Below are 18,208 nucleotides of genomic sequence, written 5' to 3' on the forward strand. Positions count from 1 at the left end.
CACCAAATGAGATGATGTTTATTCGAGCAGAGAAGTCGCAACGAGGTTGCAACAAAAAAATGGCCATACGGCAAGTCTGGCAAAGGCGGCACAGGCTCTCGCGCAATCATAGCACGGGGCTTTTTGTTCTCTTCTGAAGGCGCATACGCGTTGGTGCGTATGCTCCCCTACACAGGGAATTTAGCGGCTACATTTCTATCAGCATTGAACTAAACCGTTACATTGGTGTAACCATAAAGTTACAATGAGACCACAATAAGGACAAGACGACAAAAAATACTTTATTCATTGCCACACGACAAACCGCTTGACTAGACATGACAAAAACCACAACCCGATAAGCACTTTGACCCACAATAAAAATCAATAACACCTGAGAAATTGAATTTCTTTAGTATAAACTTTACTGTAACTGCTAAATGATTTTGAACGCATTTATATAAATTATACCAGCTGCAGGAAGGAAGGATTGTGCCATTCCCAAATAACATATGCATTTCCAGTAACAGCCTAACTAACCTATAAAATATGTGGCCTTAATTACACACCTTAAAAGGCGGCACACTGTGGTGCGACAAGTCAAAGAAAACAAGCTGCAGGAACACAGTTCCTCACGACAGGTTCTACATATATTAGTTCGATGTTTACTTCGTGTCTGCCTCATGGCAGAGTATATTTGCAGTGTTAAAAAAGAAAATGTAAGAAAAATCATTGTAAATTATATTTCAATAAAACCACCATCGTCACAGTTAGTGCCTTCAGAAATACAGCCATACAGTTTCACGTGGCAGTATAAAATACAGTTATATAATAAAGTGGACGGGATTATCGCTGCCGCCATAGCTCAGTTGGTAGAGCGTCGGACGAGTTATTTGAACGTTGCAGCTTCGGCACCTGCCAACGGCAAGTTATCTTCTTGTTCACTTTACTTTCTTCACATATATCATAGTTGCAACTAACATCCCTTATACCTTCTATGGCTTTCTTGTCTGTTAGCTCTAATTAAGAATATATTGCCATTACATACAGCATCTCATTAGGCCAGCTATATAGGTAGATTTGCAGCTTGATTGGCAAACTGTTAATAGTATTATAGCACATTGACAACAAGTGAAATGGGAAGAGACAACCTCATGCAAGAAACCAAATCAAGTGATCAGTTTGATGCTCTGGGCACAAAAAAGACGGCGTAGGAAAATGTGCCGGCCAAAATAACATTGATGCGGCTCATAATGGCAAAAACAAAGAGCATGATCTGGTAAGCACTACCCTGCTTGTGCATTGTTTGTCCGCAATAGTGCGTAAATGGGAGTGTACAAATGGGCGTACAGCCACGGCATGCACCGTCGTTTGGTACAGTGACACACGCGACACTCTAGAACTACACAGTGCAGATGGTGTAAAGGTTATCTGCACAGTAAATTTCAACATCTCACAAAACAGCACTACGTATTCCTATTTTATGAAGCGGTTAACACCCAACCTTAAAAAAAAATGGGCCTTGAGCATAATTAATCACGATCCACCAGGTAGGCGTTATTGCAAATGATGAGCTAAAAATGAGCTAGCAAACATGCCGTAAGATTACACTAAAGCACATTACCTGAAAGTAAATAAAGAGTACGTTTCACACAAGCAAGGAACAAACAAAATGTTGCTGAGCACCAGAAAAGGCATATGTCTTCACACATGTGATGAGCGACAACAACAAGTTGCTCCTTGGAGCAATAAACATATGTCAAATAACACCCCATTGTAAATAGCTAGTGCAGGTATAACTAATATTCAAATTTTCAACAATGATCGAGCATGAGAGCAGCCGATACAAAGAAAGGCCAGACCATTACAGCATTCAAGCACAGATGAAAGGTTCACCTGCACTATCTCAAGCTCACAATGGCACACAAGCATAGCGTGCGACATTTGCAAAACCGCTACCACACGTCACAACGGCAGAAACAGGAAGCAACAATGAAAGACAAGAAACTGTACGGCAGCCTGGCTTATGTAAGTGCGTGTAGCAGTCGAACCACGTACTACAATGAATCTCGAGCAAAAATGTGGTTCGCAGTCAAGTTCCCATGCCTATTCACAGCAAAAATGTACAATAGTATACATTGGTAGCAACACACAACCGCTAGTCAAGCGGGAAGGATGCATTGCGAGTGCTGTACAGTACCCTCCTTAGTGCCTCTTCAAAGAAAGGCTCTCTAGAGTAAAAATGTAAGCCAAATAATACCACTGCAAGCAACTGGTGTAAGTAGAATTGATATTCAAGTTTTCAGCCGTCTCTTGAAAGCACCCCTGTTTGTGAAACTTCACTACTGAACAAGATAGGAAGATAGGCAAGCGATTCCGGCAGGCAAATGTTAATTATTTGTTCAATGTGTCAGCCTAGAAAGTGACAGTGCGTAAATTATGCAACTTGTTACAACGGCATGCTAAATTGATTCGGAAATATGACTACCTAGCTTATAGTGTGAACAATAAATGCCTTTTTATTTGTTTGCCTGATGGTATGTTACGTCCTCCCTTTGTGTCCTAAGTACATTAGAGCACAAAGCTTTCATCAGCATTTCAACATGGAATTACAGCGTACACGTGAAGGCCTGTAGTTTCTTTCATGTGTGCCTCACTGGCACATCAGATTAAACTGCCCCTTTATTTTCATGTTGACCAAGAAATTCAAATTGGTCTGATTAACAAGCCAGGTATTTAAGAGTGAACACAGAGCTGTATGTGGCAAGCATTTAGAAGAAGGGCTTTTAAATATATAAAAACACCAGTTAACCAGCTTAGTATTCGTTGAAGAGTTCCCAAAACATTTGTGACAATTTCCTGGTTCACTACAATTACTGCATAGACAAGCACAACACAAAAGCTCCACTCATACAAAGCACCACCTGCGAAACTTTTAAAAAAGTAAAAAAATTCTCATAAAACATTTTGCAGGTTGTCTCCCTAACAAGCAGCGCCTATCGATAGAATAATGAAAAAAAAAGTTTCCATCAAAATAAAACAACAAACATAGTTATACTATGTCAACCCATAGCTGTAAAATCAAACCCATTGGTGTTATGTTCTGGCATGTTTACAAGGCCTTAAGGTAGTTTAATTTTGCAAAGATAAACGTGATGCTCCCAGTAAACAAAACATTCACTTAAATAGTTTGCGACTCTGCTAGTAATTTACGGTAGTGAACGAGTCGTCAGTCCGTCGAACGTCACGTATGAAACGTCCCTACTACATATCAAGACTTCATTGTATGAAAAGGGAATAGGTATAAAATATATTAAAAGAAGGTGCATATAATATTTTGTCGTTGACCTCAAGTCACTCACTACAGCACTCAACAAGCATGGCGAGGCACATCGAAAGGCATAGCAAGCTCGTTCTGAAATGAACGCTAACTTGCAAAGCAGATAGAGGCACACTTAATAAGTTACTGTCTTATATTTGTAAAAACAGATACGGAGCGGACAGTATGGAGCTTGACGTGTAAAAAGCTCACAATTACACATAAAGAGCAGCAATACAATTTGCCCATGACCCAAAAATATTTCAAACACACACCAAGCACTAAACTCAAGCAATGAAAGATGCATTTACAATAAGCACTAATATAGCAGTGCATTATGCTGCATTTATAATGCAAATACAGCAGTGCATTATGCTATTCCTGAGTAATGCAATCACCTTTCAAGGGAAAATGGGCCATTAATGCAATGACTCATCACTTAAGATGCTTGCGATTTTGCTTCTACACAAAAGCCAAAAGATTAGCACATGCTCTTTTTTTTTTTATCATAGATGTCTTGTTTCATTTTGTCTTCTATGTTTTGTGACATTTCAAGTGTGAGAACTGAGAAACGATTACAATGTCAAAATGCACAAGACTGCTTTTGCGCAGCTCCAATGATTAAGTAGACAAATAAATAAGGCTGTCCGTGGAAAGCGCAAGAAGCTAGAAACAAATCCTGAGCATTCGCAATGGCAAGAACAGTACACAGAAATGAATCTTGGAATAATTTTCATAGCATTATCATCCATACTCACTCGAGATGAAATCACTGTCATCTTTTTTTCTTTCTCCCGTGAAATACAATGATTTGTCTGACTTCATTGCTGGCTATATTCATTGATCACTCTTGGTACAATGCAGTTTGCTAAAACATAATTTTTTAGTAGCTAAGGGAAGCAGGAAACAACATGTAATAGGTATGATAAGTGAAAGGCAATGCAGTGTAGGCTAGCGTGCCTACACGGAGGTAAAACGCATCCACAGAGGTAAAATAGTTTTACCTTCATGCATCCACTCAGGTATAAAATAGGCTGCAGATTTGGAAACATCATACACATGTCATCTCCTTAGCTCAACTTAAAGTTACATTCATCTGGGGTTTCATCTGATGCCATTTGCATTTTTACACCCCACTTTGCATAGATTTATAAAATACTTTAGTATTGTACACATATCTTGCTTCGTGAAATAACTCTACGCTTTGAGTTCGGTACTGTAAATTCAGGCTATCTGTATTTTTGGTTAGTAAGTTTTGCAGAACCTTGCTATGAATGTCAATAACCTTTCATGAAGGAAATAAAATTGCATTATTAGGAACGTGTTTCAAAAATGTGCCAGAGCAAAAAATAAAGTTTACCTAGTCTCTTTGCACTAGTATCTGCCATTGTTTCTGTGATAAGACTAGTTTGAGAAACAAATAAAAAAGTGAGCAAAACACATGAGAATAGACTTTCTCCTTCAAACTCCTATGAGCAACTTTGTTGGAATCTGAATAGAAATGAAACATTGGATAAATTGTCCAACATTAATTTTTGCATTCAATAAACACAACTCGTCTTCTAGCACAACACAATGAAAAGTTACATGACCTTGAATAAGTTGGACAGACAGAAGCAGCCTCCCCCCCCCCCCCCCCTTTTTTTTATTAAAGCTTTCTCCCGCCTCATGTAACGATTGTCGTATTTGGCTTCCCATTGTTGCCCTAAAACAACAACAGTGGAGCAATGGCTGGCAGCAAGGAAAAGTATAGACACGGTCATTTTTCGCAATACCATTTTTTAATACTAGGGCTGTGTGAATATTCAAAAATTTCAAATAAAGAATGAAACAGTACCATATTCCACTCAGTACTCAAATAGAATATAGTACCATATTCAAAAACTATTCAAAATACCGAATGTTTTTCGTATAATCGGCACTGAAGGGAGAACTGCAAAGCAAAAGAAATTTCGAACAGCTAAAAATTATTGTTCTTTTAATTTCTAGAGTAATTGGCACACAGCTGAGGCTTTTATGAGACTACCGACACTATATTATTTGCTGAATAAACATGTTTCTCTTGAAAACTCCACTCTTGCTCGCCTTTTACTATGATAAAGCTGTTTCGCATTAATCAGCTTCTTGTAATAACTGAAGCTGGGGACTACAACTGCTTGCAGCTTCATGACTGAAGACATGACACATGACAGTTTCCAAATTCTCTATTTGCACACCCCTACTTGACATCATTTAAGTGACGCTATAACCTAGCTATGTCACTGTCGAAACTGATTTCTTTATAGATATGCGTAGTCCATTAAACATACCAGAATTAGCACCACACTATACGCATGGGGTACCCTCCATACCATTGCTTTCAGGCACCTTTATGAGAATGGTAAGTGGAACAGATTCAAAGATGTGAAGTAGTGCAAACTGGTCGAGTGCACTGACATCACAAGATTTTGTTCCGACACTGAAAAACCTAAATGTGGTGGCAATGTTGATCACCCTGAGGCATTGATCAGAAACTGAAGAGAGCCAGAACTGTATGCAACTAATGAATAAACAAAGATATAAGAATAACATTACAGCATTAACTAATGTGCTTGTAAGATAACTACATATACGCTCACACTAAAAATCCGACAGGGAGAGCCATCTTGCCCTTAGCATTACTAACTTTCTAATCTTTTCTCGCAGTCCTAGGCTGCAGACGTTTATTTTTCTTTATCCTCCCGCCCAAAAAAGTTGCAGGCTATCTCGAGCTTGTAACGCTTCTCTGCTGGTCTCCACAGAATGTTTCCGTCTTGTGTCTTGACTCACCAGGCCCGTACTACACCGTCTTGACCAGGAAAAACTTCAACCACATGGCCAAGGGGCCAGATGCACCTTGAAACGCAAGGCTTTTCAACAAGAACGACGTCATCCACTTCTTTGTCCTTGCTGGTACAGGATGGATATCAATGAAAAGTGCGCAGCTCCAGCAGGTACTCCTTTCTCCATCGTATCCACAGGTGATCCCCAGTTTTTGACGATACCTCAACTTTCTCGTCAGGTTGCTCGTTGTTTCTTGGGCGCAAATCAAAGCTATGTGGCCCTGAAGAAGCAATTCATCAATGTCTGACCAGAAAATGGGCGAAGCACGTTGGCAAAGCTTCTGCTGCATCAGTACAGAAATAGGTCAAAGTCCATAAATTGATCCCTGCTTCTACTTCAAGTAGTATTGTATCAGTCTCTTCGCTGTTGAGGTAACTCTTTCCAAGCACTTTGTGCAGTGAACACTTGATTGGCCATACCAACCTCTCCTACAATCCCCCCACCAAGGCGCTCCTGGCACAATAAACTTCGACTGTACTATGCAGTGTGCAGCAAGAAAGGTCACAAAAGGATATCTTTTCATGGCCTTCCATACTTCTTTCAGGTCTCGTGAAGCCTTTTTGAAGGTCAGTGTGTTGTCCGAATATAGCGTCAGCAGCGCTCTTCTATGAGCAAGGAATCGTCAGAATGTCGAAAAGGAGGTTTCAGTTGAAAGCCCATTCATCAATATTAGATGCACGTTTTGGCCGGTGGCACACGTGAACAACAATATGTATCTTTTGCAGGTTGGTCAGTGAGAGTCCTCTGCTTTATATTGCCACAGGAAATTACCATTGCTCCGCGAAACGCGGACATCGGGAACCAGAGAAACGCTAACGGCACGACTACGAGCGAGGAAGCCAGCCACAATGCACGAGCCGGCCCTGCATGCGCGCGGTACTCCACCGAACAGCCAACGCGTGTGAAGAAGAAGAGAACGAGGGTGCTCGGGGCAGAGGTTCACTAGGACTACCGACCTTCGGATCTTCTTGATTGCTGTGCGTCGTTCACTTTGGGCACAAGTTTGCCCTTAATAAACCGTGTAAATAGAACATCCTTGTTGTGAGGCTGCTACATTCATTACGTTTTCTGGTGGAGGTGCGGGGTAGATGATTCCAAACACCAAGAGAGAGCGAAGTCCAAGCTCTGACCATACGCAAGCCGTGGAGCTTACGCCGGTGCACCAACAGACCAGTCGCCGTAATTGAGGGGATTCACCAGAATTTGGACCACTTCTCCCTGTGCCAAGGGCATGAGCGACGGAGACAAGAAACGCCACCACCATGACCAGCCAAGTTGCACCATCCCAGCTCATTGTCAGCCAACCTGTCATACCGAAGGTGTTCCATGGTGACCCGTTCGAGGACGCCGAAGACTGGCTGGATCATTTCGAGAGGCTGGCGAACATAAACCAATGGAACGAAGCAGGCAAGTTGCGCAACGTGTACGTCTCTTTGGAAGACACAGTGCGATTGTGGTACGAAAACCGCGACGCATCTTTGACGTCCTGGAAAGAGTTCTGGTGGCAGCTACTGTGTACGTTTGGCAACAATGATCGCCGGGAAAAGGCAGAAGCAGCTCTTCGTGCACGAAATCAACGCACAAATGAGACTGTCGCTATGTACATAGAAGACATGTCCCGCCTGTTCAAGCGAGCTGATTCCAGCATGACTGAAGACAAGAAGGTGCGTCATCTCATGCATGGGGTAAAACAAGAGCTGTTCGCGGGACTCGTTCGCAATCCGCCGCGCACTGTTGCCGAGTTTCGGTCGAAAGCAACAACAATAGAAACGACGCTGCAGCAGAGAGCCCGGCAATACAATCGTGACGTAGCCTGTACATCAGCAGGGGTCTTCTCGGCAAATGTTGTCGATAATCTTGACACTCTGCGGGCGCTCGTCTGGTCAGTTGTCAGGGAGAAACTACGCAAGCTGCAGCCACCTGCTTCACCGGAACTGTCTATTGCGGATGTTGTCCGAGAAGAAATTCGGCAGGCCATACGGGAGCTGCAGAGGGATGCACCACCGACACGACGCGCGGTAACTTATTCTGAGGTCCCTGTGCTTCCACTGTGGTGAGGCTGGCTATCTGTACCGGTTTTGCCGATATCGTCAAGCTGGTCTTCGAGGATTTGCGGTCAACGCACCGTGTCCGCGAAACGACGAAAGGCTGTCCGACATCGAGGAATACTTGTGCTCATGTCAGAGCTTCGACCTGCATCGTCGTCATCAACCACGGTCACCATCCCCGCTACGTCAGAGCTCGCCAAGCCTACGTTCCTTTCCAAATGCACCTAGGCATTGTTCGCCTAGTCCAAACCCGGGAAACTGAAGTGGGCGACCTGTGGAGGCGAGGCCGCTGGTGATTCGAAATACGAAGATCCTCCACTGCGACACCAGCGTGACGACGACGACAACGACCGTCTCCAGGTAAAGAAGTGCAGTAATGAGAAGATAACTTCAGACTTGCCGTTGGTAATTGACGGACTAGAGCTCATGGCTTTAATCGATACCGGTGCGGATTACTCTGTGATAAGCTACGATTTAGCAAAGTGCCTCAGGAAAGTTCTGACCGAATGGAGTGGACCTCAAGTGCGTATGGCAGGCAGTCACCTTATTACGCCTCTTGGCAGATGTGCTGCAAGAGTTGACATACGAGGTTACACTTATGTTGGTGACTTTGTTGTCCTGCCCGTATGTTCGAGAGAAGTTATACTCGGAATGAATTTTCTGCAAGCAAATGGTGCCATTATTAATTTGCAGAGGTCCAGCGTATCATTTTCGACGGAACAAGCTATAAAGGTAGCTCGAGCAGACGAGCAATACGCCACACCACTGCGCATTGTCAATGATGATGTGACTGTACCACCGCAGAGCAGTGTAATGGTTCTAGTCAGAAATGATACGTTTGGCGACTACGAAGGTGTGGCAGACAGCAACATGGATGTTTTCCTGAAAAGAGGTGTTTGTGTGGCACGGGGGATTATCCAGCTACGAAACGGGTACGCAGACATCCTCCTGACAAATTTCGGGAACGAATTCCAGCACATTGCAAAGGAGACAGCCATAGCCTTTCTTCATGAGGTTTGTGAAGCCACAGAAATATGCAGCCTTGAAACAACGTCAACGGATATGAAACCAACATCTGATGTCTGCGACGTAATATCCGTAAATCCTAACCTTTCAGTGATCCAACGTCAACAGCTATACGACCTTGTACGGGAATTTGGCAGCTGTTTCTCCAATAGTTCAAAGGTACGACGCACGGCCATTGCAAAACACGGGATCGTAACAGAAGAGACAACCAGGCCGGTACGCCAGCACCCGTACTGCGTTTCACCGAAAGAAAGGGAAGTTATCAAGAATCAAGTACAGGGGATGCTTGAAGATGATGTTATTCAACCTTCTAGCAGCCCGTGGGCATCTCCTGTAGTACTTGTCAAGAAGGTTAACACGCTAAGATTTTGCGTCGACTACCGGAAATTAAATGCTGTAACTAAATGGGATGTATATCCTCTCCCGCGTATTGACGACACATTAGACAGACTTCGGTGTGCCAAGTTCTTCTCATCACTAGATCTGTAAAGTGGATACTGGCAGATCGAAGTTGATGAACCTGATCGCGAGAAGACTGCTTTTGTTACCACGGACGGACTCTATGAGTTTAAGGCACTCCCTTTTGGTCTCTGTTGTGTGCCGGCAACGTTCCAACGCATGATGGACACTGTACTTTCCGGATTGAAGTGGCAGTGTTGCTTAGTGCACCTTGACGATGTGGTCATCTTCGCCGCTACATTCGAGGAGCATATCAAGGGCCTGCGAACAGTGTCAGAAGCAATTCGTTCGGCAGATTTAACCATCAAGCCAGAGAAGTGCCAATTCGGTTTCGAAGAGCTTCGATTCCTTGGGCACGTTGTCTGCGCCCACGGTGTGCACCCTGATCCCGAAAAGACGGCCACCGTTGCAAGGTTCCCGGTGCCAGCAGACAAAAACTCAGTACCGAGATTCCTAGGTCTCTGTGATTACTACAGACGATTTGTCAGAAATTTCTCGCAGATTGCAGAACCCTTGATGAAACTTACGAGAGAAGATGTATCTTTCCAGTGGGAAACCGAGCAACAAAGCGCTTTCAACGAATTAAGAAAACGGTTGCAAGAGCCCCCAATCCTTCCTCATTACGATGAAAGAGCTGACACGGAAATACACACAGACGCCAGTAACATCAGCCTAGGATGCATCCTAATACAGTGGCAGAATGGCGAAGAAATGGTGATAGCATACGCTAGCCGGACTCTAACAAAACCGGAGACCAATTATTCGGCTACAGAGAAAGAATGCCTTGCCGTCGTCTGGGCCATCAGTAAGTTTCGGCCTTACCTGTATGGTAGACCATTCAAGGCATTCAGCGATTACCATGCCCTTTGCTGGCTCGCCAACCTCAAGGATTCGTCCGGACGACTAGGAAGGTGGAGCCTCAGACTGCAAGAATTTGACATAACTGTGGTATACCAATCTGGCAGGAAGCATACCGACGCCGAATGTTTGTCACGGACACCTGCAGACACAGCACTATCAGATAAAGAGGACTTTCCATTCATGGCTGTTGTCGAGACTTCTCAGATAGCCGAATTTCAACATGGGGACAAAGAATTGCTCCCGCTCATCAAACACCTGAAAGGAGCTGACGTACAAGTACCTCGTATATTTTCTCGATGCCTCGCATCGTTCTGCCTCCGAGGAAATGTCCTCTACAACAGAAACTTTAAGCCCAACCGTGAAAAGTTTCTGCTTGTTGTTCCCACAACTATGCGGCAAGAAATATTACAAGCGTGCCCCGATGAGCCTACGTCTGGACATTTGGGGGTCACTCGAACGCTTGCACGTATTAGTCTGCACTATTTTTGGCCCCAGCTATTGTCTTCAGTACAGCGCTATGTCAGAACATGCCGGGAGTGCCAAAGACGGAAAGCGCCTCGTGCTAAGCCAGCGGGCCTTCTGCACCCGATAGACCCACCGAAAGCACCTTTCCAATAAGTTGGAATGGACCTCCTTGGACCATTCCCGACATCTTTACTTGGCAAGAAGTGGATCGTTGTAGTGACTGATTATTTAACGAGATACGCGGAAACAGACTCCTTGCATCGAAGAACGGCCGCTGAGGTCACCAAATTCTTTGTACAGAGCATAGTCCTACGGCATGGCGCTCCGACTGTTGTAATCAACGATTGCGGACCGGCTTTCACGGCTGAACTCATGGAATGCCTGCTGAACATGACCCACACTGTTCACAGGAAAACTACCGCATATCACCCTCAAAGCAACGGCCTGACTGAACGCCTTAACAGAACTCTAGCTGACCTGATATATATGTATGTGAACGTCGAACACAAAAAGTGGTACGAAATTTTACCTTACGTCACCTTCGCCTATAACACCGCCGTACAAGAGACTACCAAGATTACCCCGTTTCAACTAGTTTACGGTCGTGTAGTTACCAAAACACTGGTTGCTATATTACCTATAGATCAAGATGACTACCCTTCTGATCTCGATGACTATATAGAGAGAGCGGAAGAGGCCCGCCAATTAGCAAGGTACCGAATATGTCACCAACAACGAATCGATGCCGACCACTACAACCGAGGAAGACGTGAAACACGGTATGAAGTTGGTGACAAAGTGTGGATATGGACCCCAGTACGACGACGAGGCCTGTCTGAAAAACTCATTTGTGGATATTTCGGTCCTTACGAGGTAGTACAGCGACTCAGCGACCTCGTTTATGAAGTCAAGCCTACAGGACATTGTCATTCCAAACGACGCAACCCCACCGAGCGCGTACACATTGTGTGCATGAAACCGTACTACGACTGATACGAAGACTAGCCACCCCACTTGTTTGCTGTACAACCATTTCACTCTTACAAACCTTCCGAGACGGAAACGCTGCATACATTATCATCGAAAGCATCGGGGCGATGCCTCTTGAGAGGGAGGATAATGCCACAGGAAATTACCATTGCTCCACGAAACGCAGACGTCGGGAACCAGAGAAACACTAACGGCACAACTATGAGTGACGAAGCCAGCCGCAATGACGAGCCGGCCCTGCATGCGCGCGGTACTCCACCGAACAGCCAACGCGCATGAAGAAGAAGAGAACGAGGGTGCTCGAGGCAGAGGCTCACGAGGACTACCGACCTTCGAATCTTCTTGATTGCTGTGCGTCGTTCACTTTGGGCACAAGTCTGCCCTTAATAAACCGTGTAAATAGAACATCCTTGTTGTGAGGCTGCTACATTCGTTACAATATGAAGAAGTCCTGCCAAATCGATCCCTGTTACTACCAACGGCCTTGAAGAGACAATTAGATCGAGTGGCAGTGAAGCATACAGCACTTTCACCAGATTCGTGCAATGCTGTTTTCACAGAAAACAAGCATGCATGACTCGTTTAATTTCTCAATGAGCACAAATAATCCAGTGAGGCTTGCAAACTTCTACAATGGTACTAGAAATGCCTCCATGCAATGCTTTGCAGTGCACCTCTATAATTATGAACAATAAAGTGGTTGCGTCTCGGTGAAATAATGGGATACTTCTCTTTGTATATACCATCAATTCGTTCAAATCGCCCTACGAGTCGAAGCTGTCTACTTTAATTGCTGAAAGGATAAAAGTCTCTCAAAACAGTGTTTATGAGGAGCTTTCCCATTCATGATCTGCTGTATGTCCGCAAGAAAAGCCTCTCATTATACGTGACATATCCAAGACTTTTCGGCATTTACTATCTCTTCTTCTGATATTGCGACCGAATTCACTACAGAGCATCTCGAACATTGATTCACAAATCGCAAGATCCAAGCTGGTACGCGCAGAAGCTTTTGAAGACTGCTAAACTTCGCGATATCAATGAGCGTTTTCGTCTGCTATTCTGCAGCTGCGTGGCATCGGACAACTTCTAAAGGCCTCTTACATCGTTTACTGACATGACCTGAGGAAGGTTTTTTCAGGCTCACAGATCGTTATACTCAGCTGCAGCGCTATATTCTGCTCCCAGCTCATCATCGGGAATGTGGTCTTCGAAAGCGGCATTGATACTTGAAAGTGTCAGATTACTCGCGTTGAGGCAGTCGGAAAACCTGTGAGCTTGGCATTGTCTGCGTTCAGTCCTTCTGTAGCAGCTTGGTGTTCTGGGAGTGTTGAGCTGTACGTTTGGCCTTGAGAGACGATCCATGATTCAAGCTTTTCGGCTGTGAGTATGTAGGCATCTGGCTTCTCCAGTAACAATCAGTGAAGCACTCGTCAGTCTGTCGACCCTCGCCACCCGTGGACGTGGAGGAGTAGAAGATGCCTCGAGTAATGTGTAGAAACGGGTACACTCCGCATAAGGATTTCAGCACCATGAATGTAAAAAAAACTATGAGCTAATGCTAGAAATCAGACATCGAGCCATCTTGCCCTTAACATTCCCGACTTCCTCACCTTCTCTCGCAGTCCTAGGCTGCACATGTGCATCCTTTTTCTTCGTGCTCAGTTTAAGAATAGTACATTAAATGAAGTGCTCAGTTTATGGATGCATCTTCTGAAAGTTTCACAGCAAGTGGAGGGAAAAAAGAACACCGAAGTGCGCTGCAATTCAGCAAGGCACACAGGTTAAAAAATTTTCCAAAATAGACACTTTGCTTTCCTTATTTTCATCGCTTGTTCTAAAGTACTATTTCATTATATTACACTAGCCTAAAAGTAGAACGTATGATCACTGCTCTCCAATTTGTCCAGCGACACAAAATAAGAGTACAAAATTGAAACATTATACCAAAAACAATTTGATCTAGATAAAGCAAAACTGTAAAAGTATCACTTTTTTAAGGATATTCAAGACATAAATATAAAAATCTGGTTGTGCTTCTTTCACAGTCATTCACAAGGAATCACTAATCAGAAAGTATAACACAAAATAAACATTCATTGTTGATTGTTTTGATCAAGTTGATTTGTTCAAAATGCAGCCACGGCTTCCCTGGTGATTAACAGAAGTGTCAGCAATATCGGAACACATGTTGCCTATCTATAAAAATAACAATCTTTGGATGTGTACGGCATGGAGTGAGACACACATGAAAGATTAGAGACAAACTATAGCACATGACTTCACAAAATTTCGTCAATGGCAGTTTCTGCCTAAGCAAAGCAGGAGGTGTTTGTTCCCAGTGAATTACTTACACATGCAGAAATTTTAATGTAAAATTGCATAATTAGCTTTTTTCTGGTTGCCAAATGATTATGCTAATTGCTTTGCAGAAGGCACACACTGTTTTCATGTAAGCAGTGAATACACATGGCTAAATGGGTACAGCAACATGTTTTTATACGCGACAATAAAACTTTTAGAGCCTTCAGGCAGTCATGGGTACGTAACCAGCAAGGAGTACCAGTATTACAGTTTGAGTTACTACTTAAAGCAGAAATGTTGCTCTGTCACAGTTGCAGTTACCGTTAATCAAATAATGTAATTTTTTTCAGATGTTATCAGAATTTTACAGCCACAATATATATACACTAGTATTTTCTTTATGTTATGATTCATTGCAAATAGGCATTGTCATCTTTCTGTGATGCACTATACCCAAGCATATCAGTGTTACCCGTTGTTATTTCTTTTCTAGATTTCTTTTGTTGATAAAATGTCATTATTTGTTAGGCTCAACGATATACGTATTAGCAACTGTAACAGAGCAACAATGCCATCACAATGTAGAAAAAAAAGAAATAAACAATGCTACAGTTACAATTTAACTTTAATGGTTCATAAATTTTCATGCGCAATGTGAAAAAGGTGTTGCAGAGCCCATTTAGCCTCACAACACACATTGTTTAATTAGGTGTGCATGAAATTTGTTCAATTATGATGAAGTCATCGCAAGCACAAACACCGTACCGCGTAGTGCATCGCTGTCTTTCAAACACGGTGATAAGCATCTCAGCATCCTATGTACCAAAAGTAGGCACCAGTTCGGGGATAGGTGTAGAGCGGGGCTGCCACCTATCATAAAATACGGTTGGCACAACCAACTCGACTGGCGCACGGCATTTCAAGAGGCAAAACGACAATTCCTGCTCATGTGACCATTGCTGCATCTAATTGAAAGCAGTTTTTCCACTTAAAGCCACAATACACCCTCTCACCTTCCCTGCTCATCATTGTCTACAAACATGTATTTACTGTAATATTGAGCCAGCACCAAGATTTTCCGAGCCGAGAGTCATACCATGACACATGGCATAGTGACAGAAGGGATCAATTTCATGTAGAACATATTTGCTGTGTGAGAATGGTGTGCTTTGTTCACTCCGGTTAAAAATAATTCTTTTTTTACACAAATTAAACCCACAAACATGAAAGCCCAAGTTTTCGATGGCTGTATACTTACTATGGCAGTGAGCACAGCTTCCTTTCCACAGCGATGCTGCAGCTTATTCGACTAGTCCTTCGATTAAAGGCCAGTACAATTTGCCTGCACCAATCTAAACCGGTTTACGGAGGGCACGAGGAGATGAGAAATTGTGAAGTTCAAGTTCGGCATGTATGCCTCACTTTTGCTCACTCAGTACCTGACGCTCATCTTAGTTTGAAAGGTGCAAACTGCATATATTGTTGCTTCTAAAACACACCTCACATCGCGCAGGAGCTCTTGGTGCATGGGAGCAAAGTTGAAATGACGCCTACATAGTTGTGCCAGGTCATCTGCTATTGCATTTCAGCTGCGCACTTGCGCCAAGCTGGCACCATCAGCACAGAGTGTGCACAACAATCACGAAACAGTCCCACAATTTTCAAAATGAACCACAAGGTTCAGAGCACACGTACTGCTTAACAGCTGTACAAAGCCCGACAGTACGACCAGTGCTGTACTGCTGACATGAGTGGCAAAGCATGACACCTCGTGAACTGGTTGAGGCGGTGCAGATGGATTGAACAGACCTTATTCTTTAACTTGTGTACAGTAGTTCTCATGTTAATAGAAACAGTTTCGTTCCCCACAAAATTGTAGTTAGCCGTTCTTTCAAGCACAACAATCTCTTGTGAAAGGCGAGAGAAGCCCGTGTGCTCTCCCCCATGACAATGCTCCCGCCCCCGGTCCCTCACATCTCCGACTTTGGAAAGTATTCCTCGTAAAAAGCATTCACCAGGACGGCAGCGAGAATGAGAACAACAAACACGGCAAAGAATACCCACCCCGTGATCACCTCCCAGCGGTGCTTGACAAGATTGCGCAACGTGGGAAGGCCGAGCAGGAGGCCTGCGGTGGCACCCGCCAGGTGGGCAGCATAGCTCACGCGATTCTCCTCTTCCCCCTCCATGTAGCGTGTATACACAGCCACACCAACGTCCGTGCTGCCAAATATTATAAGGAATATGACGCGAACCCAAGCAAAGTCCATCTCCTTGAAGTTCTAGACGGGGGAGAAATGGAGAAAAAAAGATGATATTATTAAAGAGGCCCTGCAACACTTTTTGAGCATGGTCAAAAAACGCTGCCGATCGGTAGTCAAGCTTTCGAAAACACACGAGCCAATTATTATAGCCCAGCACGCAGCCTGGAATTCAAAACAAATTTTCAAAGTCAATAAATAACTTAAATAAATTTCAATGAACTTTCAGCAAATTTTCAAAATTGCTTTCTCTTCTCACGACAAATCACGATCCAAACTAAAAAATTACTCATCACAGCCACTGTATCAGCCATTAGCTGATTTGAGCATGGCAAACTCTGTCGTTACAGGGGCCACTGCAGAAGGTCACGTTTTCTCCACGTGTGCGTGCACGATCGCATTGAAAAGCCCCGTATTCGAAGAAAAAGAAAGAGAAAAAGTGCTCAATGTCACAAGGTGCATGTTACGTATTTTCTGACCACCGTGCCATCCCTCCGTGCTTAGCTTCTAGCCCTTTCATCAACTGGGAAGAGGGAAGAGAGAAAGAAACTGCAGCGTGCGACAAAGCTTTGTAACTGTACTGGACGAATTCTAAAAATTTTTGCGGCGGTGAATTTGTAAGGCAAGAAGTGGTACAGGACACCTTTAAGTGTGTCAGTTAATGTCTAAAAAATGCCACTGTAATTTTTTTCTTATGGAATTGCAGCATTGGAAGTGGCCTAGATTTATTTCGTTCACCTGAAATCCAATAACAACCATCTATAGGGTTAAGAAGACAAACATCTGTGCAGTTTGTCCTAATGATATCTAGCCATCATCACTGGGAGTCGAATCTACTACCTCACGCTAAGTAGCAGTCGGCCACTGAGCCACAGAGTGGTAGGTCACTTGCAATTTAATTATCCCGATTTGTCCTAATGAACAAGAATATGGCATATCGTCATCAAACAGAACTTGGAGGGACCTAGAAAATATATCCTGTTTAACAGGAGTGCCATTTACTAAGAGATGAATGGAGGTGCTGAATCAGAGTACGAAAGCAATCAAGCAGTGGCTCTGTTTTCACTGAGAATCTAGTGTGTATGGTGGGGCAGACGAACGAAAGAGCGCATCAATTAAGGATCCACAAAAGGTCCTAGATTGACCATTTTGGCACTAAGGAGCAAAAAATATTGTTTGTTTCCAATTGTCTGATGAAGGTTGCTTGATAGTTGGCTTACCAGAATAAGCTCATCAAACAGAACTTGGAGGGACCTAGAAAATATATCCTGTTTAACAGGAGTGCCATTTACTGAGAGATGAATGGAGGTGCTGAATCAGAGTACGAAAGCAATCAAGCAGTGGCTCTGTTTTCACTGAGAATCTAGTGTGTATGGTGGGGCAGACGAACGAAAGAGCGCATCAATTAAGGATCCACAAAAGGTCCTAGATTGACCATTTTGGCACTAAGGAGCAAAAAATATTGTTTGTTTCCAATTGTCTGATAAAGGTTGCTTGATAGTTAGCTTACCAGAATAAGCGTGGCCAAATGAGCAGCAATAAGAGCATACACGCCACCAGAAGCTCCAGCAAGAAACACAGATGGGTCTGACAGCGATGACCCAAGAGATCCTGGAAAGAACAAACAAGACAGA

General features: G+C 43.6%; 1 protein-coding gene across 1 annotated transcript in view; it reads right to left on the reverse strand.

Moving 5' to 3' along the window:
* Positions 1-260: 260 nt before the first annotated feature.
* Positions 261-18,208, reverse strand: part of LOC119173050 (rhomboid-related protein 2) — a 29,647-nt gene continuing 11,699 nt past the window's right edge. Inside the window, exons 7-8 of the mRNA XM_075889883.1 lie at positions 18,085-18,185; positions 261-16,595 (exon numbers count right to left, since the gene is read on the reverse strand). Of these exons, the coding sequence (XP_075745998.1) occupies positions 16,284-16,595; positions 18,085-18,185 (413 nt within the window). The 3' untranslated portion in view covers positions 261-16,283. The remainder of the gene's footprint in view (positions 16,596-18,084; positions 18,186-18,208) is intronic.

This window comes from Rhipicephalus microplus, chromosome 3 (assembly GCF_043290135.1).
Source record: "Rhipicephalus microplus isolate Deutch F79 chromosome 3, USDA_Rmic, whole genome shotgun sequence".
Lineage (NCBI taxonomy): Eukaryota > Metazoa > Arthropoda > Arachnida > Ixodida > Ixodidae > Rhipicephalus > Rhipicephalus microplus.